Source organism: Camponotus vicinus, unplaced genomic scaffold, assembly GCF_025532165.1.
Source record: "Camponotus vicinus isolate PSW18456_S1 unplaced genomic scaffold, iyCamVici1.0 SCAF_2, whole genome shotgun sequence".
Lineage (NCBI taxonomy): Eukaryota > Metazoa > Arthropoda > Insecta > Hymenoptera > Formicidae > Camponotus > Camponotus vicinus.
Window position 1 is genome coordinate 4125335 of NW_028141956.1, and position 12529 is coordinate 4137863.

A 12529-nucleotide genomic window follows, 5' to 3' on the forward strand; every position below is an offset into this window, starting at 1 on the left:
TATACGTGTAATGAAAATTTTATTAAAAAACTTGAATTATTATTATTAATAAATGCCGTACTTATATAAGTAAATCATATATCTCAAGCATCAAAGCATCAATGTTCAATATATTTTAAAATAATTATTTATCTATTATGATTATGATATTAAATTTCGAGGAATTAAAGATAACAAGGATATTAATATATGAAAGGATTATAAACAAGTTAACATAAACGCGCGAGCATCATATACATAGTATAAATATATTTATGTGAATATTTCATTACATGATTGTGTCTATATTATGACACGTACAGTGCTAATAAATGCTTTTTAATTGGATTCTTAGTGTAAAAGTTGATTAAATCTTTTTGATGAAATGCTTTCTCTCGCAACATCCCTATATCGCAACGCGAACATTCATATGTTATTAGTACTAGCGATATGCGACAATTGAGCTCAATGAAAAATTAGTCGCGTGCCATTGACATTGTGAATCGATATAATTCATTGCATGCAGCATCATGATAGTTAATAAAATTTCATGTATATAATTGTGAGAATCATAAATGTTTAAGAAAAAGATTTAAAGACTCAATTCTTTTTGTTAAGTAGTAAATTTGTTGAAAATATTTTGCTATGTAATAAACGGCACTCAAAAATGCATGAAAAAATTGGTCGATTTTCTTAAAAGCTTTCCTTAATTAAGGTATCGTGTATATTTTTTAGAGATCTGAAATTTCATTATCGATATTAAAAAGCTTTTGCCCGCACGCTGCTATACTTTGGACGAAGAATAAATGATACGAAATTAATTATATATTTATTATGACAAATTTTTTATCAAATTTTTTATAAAATTATGTCAAATTAATTTATCGCGCGCGTAAAGATAGTTTTGCAAAAGCCTTTAATATTCAACAATGATATTTCATATAGATTAATTGTTAGAAATAATAATAATCTTTTTGTTATATGCACTCGATAATATACCTACATAATGATATTGCTATAACATATATTTGTCATTTCATACATTCACCATAGAATTCCTAATACTGACATCGTCGAAAATTTTATTCTAGTACTTATCGAAAGAAACAATCGTCATTTTAGCGAAAGATGCTTGAATACCTTATTAATCCAAATGAGTACTCTATTGGATATCGACGACTCAGAGATATTTATATATATCTTGGTAAACATTTCGATTTAAAAAAATATTATTGAACAATAGCACCAATCTTTCTGTTTCTCCACCTCTATCCTATTCAATATAAATGTTAAAAATCAATAATTTTAGAACAGTTTCAGAACTTCTATCTCAGAAAATTCTCAGATGCGCTTCAAAATTTCGCGCCGCCTAGAAAATTGTATTGGTAAAATGAAAGGTTTGTGCAACAAGTTATCTCAAAAAGATAGCCATTGTTTGATAGAAAAATTTTCTCTAACCTTACAAATTCAGAGTCGTTGTAGCACGCCTCATGGAATGTTTGCAGTCGCTATCGTAGCTGACACTTGCGCGATTGCTTTTTCTTCCCTCGGATTATAAAGTGTAGAGGCAAATTTAGTTATTATTTAATACACAATATACTACATACAAGACTGTTGTCTGGTACTACGTAGCGTTATTTTGATGTTCGGCATGCGTTCCTTCAATAATAATTCTTCGTCGATTTACAGAAGCGTACACTTTCTTTTCTTCACTGGTTCGGGCGGTTCCAATGCAGCCAAAATAGCTTCGTCGAATACATTCTTCAAACCTTTCTAGCATGTTACATAAAGAGTATTAAATATTATTAATATAATTTATAGAATCTAATATTTTTTCATTTCAGTTAAAGAGATATAAATGTTTATAAAAAAATTATATCTTTCTAAAATTTAAGTGAAAAAAAGGTCTTGTGAAGAATGCCCATAGGCTTATTGTTTAAACTTTTTCCAACTCAAGACTGAACTTTATTTTTAAAATAAAGGCTTAAAATAAAGTTTATAACGCATAGATTACAAATATACAAGTTTCTAAATGGGAAATATGCAAGTATAATCCAAGTTACCATTTTTCACTTTTACAAAAGTTTTAATTTTTACTCTTATAAAGAAACACTTATTTGACCGGTTATTTTCTCTGAAACAATTTATTTATTACAAACCTTAAAAAAAAATAAAATCCAATATTGAGTTGGAAAAATTTTGAGAAACAGTTGTCCCTACTTTTTCTTAAATAATATTTTAACAATAAAATATTTTTAATAAAACTATAAAATATTAATTTTCTTTTACCTGTGTTAGAGCACTGCATTCTACATATTTTACAGCCTTGAGCTCCTTGGCAAGTTTCTCGCCCTGTTCCCCAGATATTGGCTTCTGCTTATTTTTTGCGAGCTTCTCTGTTGTTGCAACATCATCTCTCAAGTCAATTTGTGTTCCGACAAGTAGAAATGGGGTTCTTTGACAATGATGCGTTATTTCAGGCACCCACTGCAAAAAAATATATTATCACATTAGAATTTGAATTAAAATCATTAAAATGTAGAAATAATGAATAATAATAGATGATAATAGATGTACCTTTTCTTTTACATTTTCGAATGATGACGGCGATACAACTGAAAAACATACGAGAAATACATCGGTCTGAGGATAACTTAAAGGACGCAATCTATCATAATCTTCCTGACCTAAGAAACAAAAAGTTTGAATTAGGTTACAAAACAAGCTTTAGAGAATTATCTTTAGAGAAATAGTCCAAAAGGAAACAAACTTCTTACCTGCTGTATCAAATAATCCTAATGTATATGGATCACCTCCTATCATCACAGTTACCGCATAATTGTCAAAAACAGTAGGCACATATTCGGAAGGAAACTTATTTGTGGTATAAGAAATCAAGAGACATGTTTTACCAACCGCTCCATCACCTACCACAACACACTTTATCGTCTGCATTTTAATGCTCTTTATGCAATCTGAAACATTATATATTTATATATAATTAAGAGTTACAATTATTCTAAACACTTATACATAAATAAAGCAAATCTTACACTCGACTTTGATTAAACTCAAATCTACATTAGAGTATAATGTGTTATATTATTTAATTGAGCAGTCTCTACATGCTTTGTAATATTGCATAATAATTTTATCAGCCATAATATTACATTCATATGATGTCATAAATACAAGAGAAATATTATCAGTAAAATGTTACTTAAGCGATAACATCATCATAATATTGACCGGCACGGTGATCATTCTCTCATCGTATGCTGTCTTTAATTTGAATTTAATTTATAGGTATGTATCTCTTTGCAATAAGGCGATAGGGCGACATGCTGCTCAAGATTCTCTAGCCATAGGACATTAAAATACTTTCGCGACTTTTTTTATTCCGAATGTGAATTTAGAGCGAGAATCGACTCTCGTACATGATATTTTTTGCTCATCGCGCGTAATGAAGACGTAATGAAATAGTTACCTGAATCTGTGGGGCTGTCATTAAAGGTTAAAACCGCTGCAACTCATAAAATAAACTCCCGGGTGGCGCAGCGGAAGCGGCTTCGGGCGTGTGCCGGTAGCAAAGTACCGATTTGCACGAGTCCGTTTTCACAATTGGGATTGCGAAATTACTGCATTAATAACGTAAATTCCACAGATTTTATGAGATGTATATACGTTATCTCTCTTCTCGGTGACGGTCACGATTTCGAGTTGTTTCAAGCGAGATTTGTTAGCTACGTAAAACCGGATTCCTATGACGACGTAAAGAGAGGGGGGGATTAAACCTGGGACGTCACAAAAGAAGCGTAAAGTGGCGCTCAATTTGAAAAAGTTTTAAACTACGATATTTCACTTTTTCTCTTTTTTCCCTAATTTCTTATATTAATGATTTTGAAAAAATATATGTATGATTTATAAAACCATGTTTACTACAATCAATGTTAAATTAATTAGGCGCTCTCAATATTAAATAATTTAGACACTCTTAATGTATATATTCATATTTAAACACAAATATATATTAATCTTTTTTTATTAAAAACTACAAGAGTATATATTTTAATTTGTTCTATACAGCAGTGACTTAACACATAGAGTCATATAAAATTTTAAGGCATATATATATAATCTCTGAATAGAAAAATATTAATATATTTGTATCTATATATAATGATTGCCAAGAGAGCAATAATTTCCTTATATAGCTTTTAAGGACGTACATTGTTTCACTATTTGTCAAAATTTGAATTTTAAACTCCTTTATTATCTAGCTTCTGGTTTTGAAAATGGTTGAAGAGAACCAGGTTGTACCCATGACAAACCTAATGGCTTATTTTCATCTTCGCTCTATAAGATATAATAGAGAAAATTTAAATTTAATGTTTTATCATGATGAGTGATTTACAAATATGTATTTACCTTTGGTTCATAAATTTCTCGTTTAATGGGATCATGCACTTCATTCACATATCGAGTAAATGTAATATAATGTGGATCATCTATGGTAGATGAATCAAATACTTGATTTACACTTGTCTTCACGCAAGCTTTCACACGTTCTCGGAAAGCCTCAAGATTACTTTCTTGTCTGTAATATCACCAATTTCTGGATGACATATTCTTTTCACGATTTTGTTTTAAATATATCTTTTACATATAAAGCAAATAACAATTATACTTACAAACTAGATGCTTCCTGATTAATTGGAGTCATTTTTGTATCTAGTTTAATAAATATTTTTGTAATATATTGTATCAATTGCCAAATTCTGTTATTTCTTCTCCATTCAGGGAATCCCCACGATGTGCATAATTCCCCATTTTCTGGATTTATCAATGGATGGAAAACTTGAGTTTCAAACACAACTTTCTAAAATATATATCTGGTATAAAAACTATAAGACATACATATTATATATATATATATATATAAAAGATTATTTGCAACTTGGTATTCTTACAGGACAATCTCCAAGCGGAAAGTTTGGAGGCAATGTAATAGTGAACCTGAAAACCCCGCCTTTGTACATCCCTTGTCGAACGAATTGTACACCAAACCATACTGTAGCAAAATGTGTTTAAAAATAACATATATATTAGAACATTTTATAATAGTCATCTTAACTACATTAAAGTGAAACAGGCAAAAGATATGATTATATTTACATCAGAACCATTATACAAGTTGTAATCAGGATGAGCAAGACCTATAAAATAGGTTTATACTCATCAAAAACACACTAACGTTTCAATAAAAAAAAATTTCAAATATGGACTAAAAGGTAAAGAATGTAGAATATTTACTCTTTTTCTTTGTCTTTTTGTGAATCATAGAATAGCACTATCTGTTCTTATTCCGAAGCAATAATATTGTTAATCAGGATTATCATAGAAAACACATACTAAATTATGAATGTACTAAATATAACTTGTCACGAATTAAGTAGTACTTACAAAAAGAATTTAATGCAGATGGTATTATATAAGTCCCCTTTAAATCTTGAGAACATAACATCTTACTGGAAAAAAATATATAAGTTAGTTATTTTTACAATACACATATTATAGTACTACTATATACGCACTATTCTGAAATAATATTATATTCTTGCAAGAAAACAGCATGTTGCTTATTAGTTTGCGAGACAATCGGTCTATCTATCATTTTTACAGACATGCTCAATGAAGATTCTCCATTACTACTTCCTGGCACAAGCTTCCTAAAGGAACCTTGTCTGTTTAAATTATCAGTTTTACTGTCTTCACTCTGAAATAACAGCAAAACGTTATCACATTTTAAAAAAATACTTATTAAATACAAAAAAAGCGTAGAAAATAATAGAAACCATACATATGATTCTTGTATCATTTATTTGACCACTGTTATTAAATATAGCATCTTTAAAAATATTTCTACCTTGGTCCCCGACATGATGAGTCGTCTTAAAAAAATGCATGAAGTTGTAGATATTAATATCTCGCTACATCGCACTTAACATAAAGATAAACCATGCCTGTTGATAATCTTTGGAGATTACTGGACCATTTGGGCTAATTTACAGATTGATATATGAAATGCAGCATCAACCATAGATCATATGATTCAAACTGGTGGTATGTTCGACTTGTCTGAATTGCTTTATAGAGTAATTTTCATCACTTTAAGCAGAGAGAAGAATGAAAGATGGCATGGCCTGCTTTTAAACGATTCCTGAAAGTGATACGTTCTTTGTGGATATAAAAACTATGATAAAAACTATGATAAATGGATATTGGCTTCATAATTCATGTTCATGTTTTTATGTCCACAGAGGGCGTACCGCTTTCAGGGATTACTTAAAAGCAGGCTATGACATCTCTCATTCTTCTCTCCGTGACGTAGATTGATTAATTTCGTTTTTTTTCCTTCACAACGCTAATATATATTTGTTTCATTTTAAGTATAGCACCTTAAGTAAAAAAAGTGTAATTAGACAGATCAACTGTCAATCGATCAGCTGATGAAAAATAGTGCCAGACGAATCATACGATGATTCACGTATGGCATTGAAAATTAACAGCTGATTGGCCGAAAACACATGTTTTTGAATCATATCAATGTTAATTAAATGGCTCATTGTATGCGAAGATTATTATGTCATTGAATATGAAAACAATAATTATATATGTAAGCTGTTAAGTTATAAGATGTATTACATATATTTTTTTATCTTTTTTATTATCTTTTATCATTCTTTATTCTTATTTTTTATTCGATAAAATCATAAAAATTATAATTGAATCTAAACAATTACTTATTTGCAGGATATTTTAATCTTAAATCAAAAAAAATTTCAAGAAAAAATTGATCTACAATTTTCTTCGTACTGTGATGAAACATGCAGGCTTCATCGTCAGCCCGAACAATTGGCTGTATTGGAAAATGTACAACTGGTTTGACAGCTGAAGAGTTAGATCAAATTACAGATAATATAAATAAGACTTTATCTCATCCAAAGGGTAGACAAATTTTTGAAAGATACCTCCAGCAACGCAATCTTCAAAGTAGTCTGGAATGTTTGGAATTGTATAAAATCTGTTCAGAGTCTCTTGCTAAGGAATTGAGTAAATTGTAAGTGTATCACATACGTAACTTGTACCAATATAAGATTAATATCATAAAACATTACATATTTGCATGCAAAATCAATATATTCAAATATTAATGAAGTTTAAGACTTGAAATTTTTGCAAAACATAACAATTTTTATAGCACATATATTATTATTTAAATATATTATTTAATTATAAAATATAAATATAAAAAATATGTTTTAAAATTTTATATTTCATTAAAATTTCATATTCATTAATATTGATATGAAAAAATAATTTACAGACAATCAAAAGATTATGATTTAGAATCTTTAATTGTTGACGTGATGACGGTGAGGGAAATTACCGAAGATCTGGATGGTGTTCCACAAATAGACATGGCACTTATGGAACGATTTAATGAGGCCTTAACAAACAAGACCAGAGAAGCATTACTTAATATATTGGAAGACACCAGAGATCGATCGCGAGATTATTTAAAAAATGTACATCAAAGTTTTAAACAATATATTTCAGAACCATGTCCAATAACGAAATAATTATATTACATAAACATGTCCAAGAACTTTCAATGCTCTTTATATTTGTACTATAAGAATCTGTAATGTACGTTTTTATTTTCATATATAATGTGTGTATATCTCCATTTATATGCTTATATAGTACTTATTGTTGAAAGATATATTTAATATCTAAAGATGTGTGTATACTGAATAGAAATGTTCAGAAAATTAAGGCTGCAGAGTTAAATTATAAAATTATATAGAACACAACGCGTTTGATGATGGAAGCTTCGTATTATTTAAAACTATTTTCACATATGAAATATAGTAGATTAACGATATCACTAATAAAAACCATTCTCTCATGTATCTTATTCTTTTTATTGTCATTTCAACTAGATTAAAACATAACATTCCACGTGCTATTTATCTTTTCAAATATTAATATTTATTATAAAGATATAATTGATAACTAGTATATACATAGTATTTAGATGGAAAAAAAGGAAAATAAAATTAGCTATAACAGAGACCAATATCACATGAATTGAAAAAATCAATAACAAATAGCAGATCACTATATGCATAGATGCAAACTTTACTGCCCATTATTAGTTAATTTAAATCATTTGTAACTTAAACTATTGCGATTTAAATATTTTCAAAGTTTTTGTATTTATATTATGTAGAATCACTCTCACTCCCCACACGGAACAAAAACCTCTAATGGATGTCCACTACGGATGTCTGGAGGCCTGCCCCGGCCCTATCTTAGGGTCCATCCGCCACTGCTATTTGGTACAGTGGGGATTTTAGTATATATTAGAGGGATCTTGGAGGATGTGGTCACTCTACGGCGTTGTGCTCGTCGGTGCCGTTTTATACGGAAGGCCAGTCGGAAGCCAGCATGTACGCGAATACCTCCACCGGCACTTATTTGGTCAGCGAGCGACCTTTTCAAGGATCCTCCATGGCAATCGGCATTGCATCCATCGAGCAAGATACCAACATCGCTCTGGAGTCGCATATCACTGTGTTAAAAAGCAGCATTAGGCGTGAGGTCTGGATAGCTCAGTGGTCTAGAGCAGTTGCCCGGAAAGCGAAAGACTCGGGTTCGATTCCCGATCCAGCCACTTGCGCCTCACATATTTTTCTAGTCTGCGAATATTATTTTCTAGCAATTATTCGTTAGGCTGAAAAATGTGTGAATGCTCTCTCCACAGGATATGCGTCAATGCCGTTGCCACGGATGGATTCTGTCGCTCGTTGATCAAATGGGCGTAAAGACACGTCCGACCTCCTCCCACATACATCCCTATCTTTCTCTGGTTTTTTATCGTTGATGGTTATCAGAGAGAAGTCGCAAATTAAGAATATATTCTTATTCATTAAGAATATATTCTTATTTATTAAGAATATTTATTAAGAGGACTTATAAAGTATACATTTCAAGAATACAATTTTTTCGGTGTGGGTTTCTACCAGAAATTTCTTATTATCTTTATATCAGTCTCAATCACAGTTTTAACATAATTAAAGTTGTAGTGTTATTCATAGTTATTCATATTTCTGATTTATTATATAAAAATATTCACAAAATTTGATTTTTATAAAATTTTTTTCATTTGGCTAAACTTCGATTAATATCGTTGATAACAAAACAATTAGCTACTCGTTAATATATGATAGACAACGAACCGATTAGCTGCCGTACAAATGATAAGTTATATGACTGAAAATGCTGATAAGAAACGATAGACGTATCAGTTTGTAAAAGTCATATAAATATCTCGTCGATATTTATCATTTTATCTTTATATATCCGTATTAATGCGTACAGTATAATTATTATCATAAATAACGATATATATTATATCGTATATTTATGATTGATTCAGATGGGCAATAATTGTTCACATAAGAAACGATTCATAACTATAAGATTTGTATTGTTAAATTCTTATTCGGATCTAAAACGATAGAAACCGATTTGATTAAATTAATGTTTTATCTGGGCTTCTAAGTATGCATGATAGAATCGATAAGATACGATTAAAAACGATACAAATATAGCCGTTTTTAATCGTTTTCTATCGGAGATGGTTACCAGGGACGTGTCACGTCGTTTTTAATTGTATTAAGTGTATAGAATTTGTGTCAAATCTTGATAATACATTTTAATGTAAGTATATTCTAAATTTTATTTTTGTAATTTATATGATGTTATACGATTTTGAAAAAAAATTATAATATTTCCTTTAGCATTAACTTTAGCAAAACTTTTAATTTTTATAACCCAAAATTGTTAACATATGTTAAATAAATTAATATAAATTTAGCTATGCAATATCTTTTATGGCATTAATAATTAGAATAAGTATATTTTCTAAGTGTAATTATACAAATATTAGTGTAAATAATTTTTAACAGTAATAATTTTTAATCTTTTTATGTCACCATCTGTCATTTACATACACTTTCAAGATGGCGACAAAATGTTGTAAGCTATTACATTCAGCAAATCTGGTCCTACACGGAACATTTTTCATTGCCACTTTCAATCTGTGTAGTTACATCTCCTTAAGATGGATATGACTACGATATGATTATCTCTTTTTTAAAATTGTGCAATCTCCTAAAATTATTTTTTATCAAAATTGTTTTATATAAAACAAACTTTCCTGTTTTTCTCATAATACAGAACTCTACATTTCGAGATTTTCAAGAGGATACATTCGAGAATCGATGTAACATGCTTTTTTAAAGAGTGAATTACAATTGACAAATGTTAAATACCACACATGTAAAGAGCCTCGATGAAAAATATATCGCGACAATTAATAAAATACGTGATACCGCTCGAAAATTAGAAATGAGTTTAAAATATTCGCGGAATTTAGAAGCTGTCCGTTTCCTGCGGTATTCTACTTTGAAATTTCGCGATAGAATTTTAACGGATGATTTAAGAAAAGCTAAAATACAAAATGAGCAAATGTTAAGTAAGTAAAACTTTTGCCTGATTTTACTGTTTTATACGAGAAAAAGTTTCACTTTTTAGATTTATTTCGACAAAGCGTTACGGATATTCAACTTGATTCTGTTGATATATTGCCAGAAGCTTTAAAGAGACAAGTACAGAGAACATGGCACCAAAAGTAATCTCTTTCGTATCTTAATTTGCCTTTGTATCTCATTGCTAAATATTCACACACATATTATATATTCACACATTATTTATTCATACATTTTACATACGACACTTTGTTATTGCAAAACGAATGTTATATTTTAGATATGACACTTTATTATCGCAAAACGAATGTTTGAAGAAGCAAATTAACACTATGAATTACAAAATGAAAGAAAAGCAGAAACAGGTTTGTGTGTTAAATTTGTTTGTGTTTTTCTTGTACGTCATTACAAACGCTATGAATTACAAAATGAAAAAGAAACAGGTTTATATGTTAAAGAATGACCGCAAAAACAGGCCTAAAATCGCCCGTTTCGTGGACATCGAAGTTTGAGTCGATTTTGGCGGTAAATAATTGTACATCATGGAACATCAATCCTCTGAAAATTTCAGATTGAGTATACCTTTTATTACTGAGATATGAGTAGGGTTAAAGGGTTAAATTGGTCACTATACATCAATGAAGGGTATGCCATTTTATCCGTTCAACACAAAATACCTCGAGGTTATTTCTCATATATCAAAAAATGTTTCAGATAAGATTTGTTTATCTGTTAGAAGACTAATTTATCGTGACCTCAAATCGACGTTTAAGTCAAGTTCAGTGTTGAACGTGTAAAATGGCGTACCCTTTATTCGTGAATAATACCAACTTCAACCCTTCATATCTCAACAATAAAAGGTATGCTCAATTCGAAATTTTTACGGGATGAATGTTTGTGATGATATACAATCATTTACCACCAAAATCGTATCAAAACTCGAGGTTCACGAAACGGGCGATTTTTGCGGTCATTCTTTGTTTATGTTTTCTTTGTACGTCATTACAAACATAATTGCAAGTATAATAATGCATATAAGATGATGTCAAAGAGTAAAATCTCGTTTTTTCCGTAATACAGGGTGTATCTTAAAAAGTGCTTATTAAATACATAGTGTTATTCCTGATCAAAAATCGAATTGAAGAGTCCTAAACTATTTTTGCTATAATGCTTAATAAAGCAGTAATTATGGAGTAAAGTAGCATCAATCAGCATCGTTTTTTTAGCCGGACGTATATCATAATAATGTGTGCCCGGTTAAAAATCAGTGCTGATTGATCTCATTTACTCCATAATTACTTTATTAAGCATTATAGAAAAAATAGGACTTTTCAACTCAATTTTTGATCAGGAATAACTATGTATTTAATGGGCGCTTTTTAAGATATACTTTATATCTTATACATAATATAATTTATAGTGAATTAAATAAGTTTTTATCACGTATCATGTTTGCGTTTATATAATTTATATTGAATTAAATAAATTTTTATTGTATATTACATTGCGTTTAATGATTTCGTAACTCGTGCAAATATGATATTTTATTAAAATTTTTTCGACGAATGCTTTAAACAAATATGTTTATTGTAGATCGATACTTTGCAGCAGAAATTGCTCAACCTGGCAGGAAAAATCGTTAATCCTGATGAAAATAATGAAAAAATCTGCAGAGAATGCTGGATCTTAACAAATGAAACCTAAGTTAAAATGTGAATTAGTTAGTGTGAGCGAGTTAAATTTCAAGATTATCACATATGGAAAAATTATTAAAAATTATTAAAAAAATAAAACTTTTTTGTAAAATAAGTCTTTAAATATTAAACGAACACACGTTATCAATGTATATGTATATAAAAGAATATAATAAAATATGTTTGACTTGGACACCGACAGGATACTATTAAAAACAGTCATAGATAGGTAAATTT

General features: G+C 29.5%; 4 protein-coding genes across 11 annotated transcripts; 2 read left to right on the top strand and 2 right to left on the bottom strand.

Moving 5' to 3' along the window:
- Positions 1 to 229: 229 nt before the first annotated feature.
- Positions 230 to 3761, bottom strand: LOC145966540 (cdc42 homolog). Of its 3 annotated transcripts, XR_014437066.1 has the most exons (6): positions 3467 to 3759; positions 2757 to 2954; positions 2557 to 2666; positions 2269 to 2466; positions 1438 to 1752; positions 230 to 1348 (listed from the first exon to the last, which is right to left on the bottom strand). XR_014437066.1 is itself a non-coding variant. In XM_083090655.1 (5 exons), the coding sequence occupies exons 2-5, from the start codon at positions 2932 to 2934 to the stop codon at positions 1663 to 1665; spliced, it is 504 nt and encodes a 167-aa protein (XP_082946781.1). In that variant the 5' UTR covers positions 2935 to 2954; positions 3467 to 3761; the 3' UTR covers positions 230 to 1662. The 3 variants fall into 3 exon arrangements, 2 of the variants coding, with proteins under 2 accessions (XP_082946781.1, XP_082946780.1); XM_083090655.1 differs by having other exon boundaries at positions 230 to 1752; positions 2557 to 2594; positions 3467 to 3761; XM_083090654.1 differs by having other exon boundaries at positions 230 to 1752.
- Positions 3762 to 4003: 242 nt separating this feature from the next.
- Positions 4004 to 6216, bottom strand: LOC145966703 (protein crossbronx homolog). 3 transcript variants are annotated; one of them, XM_083090994.1, is made up of 7 exons: positions 5835 to 6216; positions 5574 to 5755; positions 5443 to 5507; positions 4950 to 5050; positions 4671 to 4858; positions 4408 to 4576; positions 4004 to 4335 (listed from the first exon to the last, which is right to left on the bottom strand). In XM_083090994.1, the coding sequence occupies exons 1-7, from the start codon at positions 5943 to 5945 to the stop codon at positions 4252 to 4254; spliced, it is 900 nt and encodes a 299-aa protein (XP_082947120.1). In that variant the 5' UTR covers positions 5946 to 6216; the 3' UTR covers positions 4004 to 4251. The 3 variants fall into 3 exon arrangements, with proteins under 3 accessions (XP_082947120.1, XP_082947122.1, XP_082947121.1); XM_083090996.1 differs by having other exon boundaries at positions 5906 to 6209; XM_083090995.1 differs by having other exon boundaries at positions 5840 to 5927.
- A 121-nt stretch (positions 6217 to 6337) lies between these two features.
- On the top strand, positions 6338 to 7955 carry LOC145966704 (uncharacterized). Its single transcript, XM_083090997.1, has 3 exons — positions 6338 to 6655; positions 6793 to 7099; positions 7367 to 7955. The coding sequence occupies exons 2-3, from the start codon at positions 6867 to 6869 to the stop codon at positions 7620 to 7622; spliced, it is 489 nt and encodes a 162-aa protein (XP_082947123.1). The 5' UTR covers positions 6338 to 6655; positions 6793 to 6866; the 3' UTR covers positions 7623 to 7955.
- Positions 7956 to 9454: 1499 nt separating this feature from the next.
- Positions 9455 to 12463, top strand: LOC145966705 (uncharacterized). Of its 4 annotated transcripts, none has more exons than XM_083090999.1 (6): positions 9455 to 9768; positions 10071 to 10211; positions 10288 to 10585; positions 10645 to 10741; positions 10879 to 10963; positions 12192 to 12463. In XM_083090999.1, exons 3-6 carry the CDS (start codon positions 10372 to 10374, stop codon positions 12300 to 12302), a joined length of 507 nt encoding a protein of 168 aa, XP_082947125.1. In that variant the 5' UTR covers positions 9455 to 9768; positions 10071 to 10211; positions 10288 to 10371; the 3' UTR covers positions 12303 to 12463. The 4 variants fall into 4 exon arrangements, with proteins under 4 accessions (XP_082947125.1, XP_082947124.1, XP_082947127.1 ...); XM_083090998.1 differs by having other exon boundaries at positions 10071 to 10152; XM_083091001.1 differs by having other exon boundaries at positions 10071 to 10086.
- The last annotated feature ends 66 nt before the right edge of the window (positions 12464 to 12529 follow it).

Bases quoted from the DNA above. Each gene is read 5' to 3' on its own strand.
- LOC145966704 (XM_083090997.1), top strand. From the start codon at position 6,867: ATGCAGGCTTCATCGTCAGCCCGAACAATTGGCTGTATTGGAAAATGT. The intron at 7,100-7,366 runs GTAAGTGTATCA...AATAATTTACAG, and splicing joins GCTAAGGAATTGAGTAAATT to ACAATCAAAAGATTATGATT.
- LOC145966540 (XM_083090654.1), bottom strand. From the start codon at position 2,934: ATGCAGACGATAAAGTGTGTTGTGGTAGGTGATGGAGCGGTTGGTAAA. The intron at 2,667-2,756 runs GTAAGAAGTTTG...TTTGTTTCTTAG, and splicing joins AGGATTATTTGATACAGCAG to GTCAGGAAGATTATGATAGA. The intron at 1,753-2,268 runs GTAAAAGAAAAT...GTAACATGCTAG, and splicing joins AATGCAGTGCTCTAACACAG to AAAGGTTTGAAGAATGTATT.
- LOC145966703 (XM_083090994.1), bottom strand. From the start codon at position 5,945: ATGCATTTTTTTAAGACGACTCATCATGTCGGGGACCAAGGTAGAAAT. The intron at 5,051-5,442 runs GTAAGTACTACT...ATTTTGCTACAG, and splicing joins ATCTGCATTAAATTCTTTTT to TATGGTTTGGTGTACAATTC. The intron at 4,859-4,949 runs GTAAGAATACCA...TATATATTTTAG, and splicing joins TTCCGCTTGGAGATTGTCCT to AAAGTTGTGTTTGAAACTCA.
- LOC145966705 (XM_083090999.1), top strand. From the start codon at position 10,372: ATGTTAAATACCACACATGTAAAGAGCCTCGATGAAAAATATATCGCG. The intron at 10,586-10,644 runs GTAAGTAAAACT...TTCACTTTTTAG, and splicing joins ACAAAATGAGCAAATGTTAA to ATTTATTTCGACAAAGCGTT. The intron at 10,742-10,878 runs GTAATCTCTTTC...GTTATATTTTAG, and splicing joins CAGAGAACATGGCACCAAAA to ATATGACACTTTATTATCGC.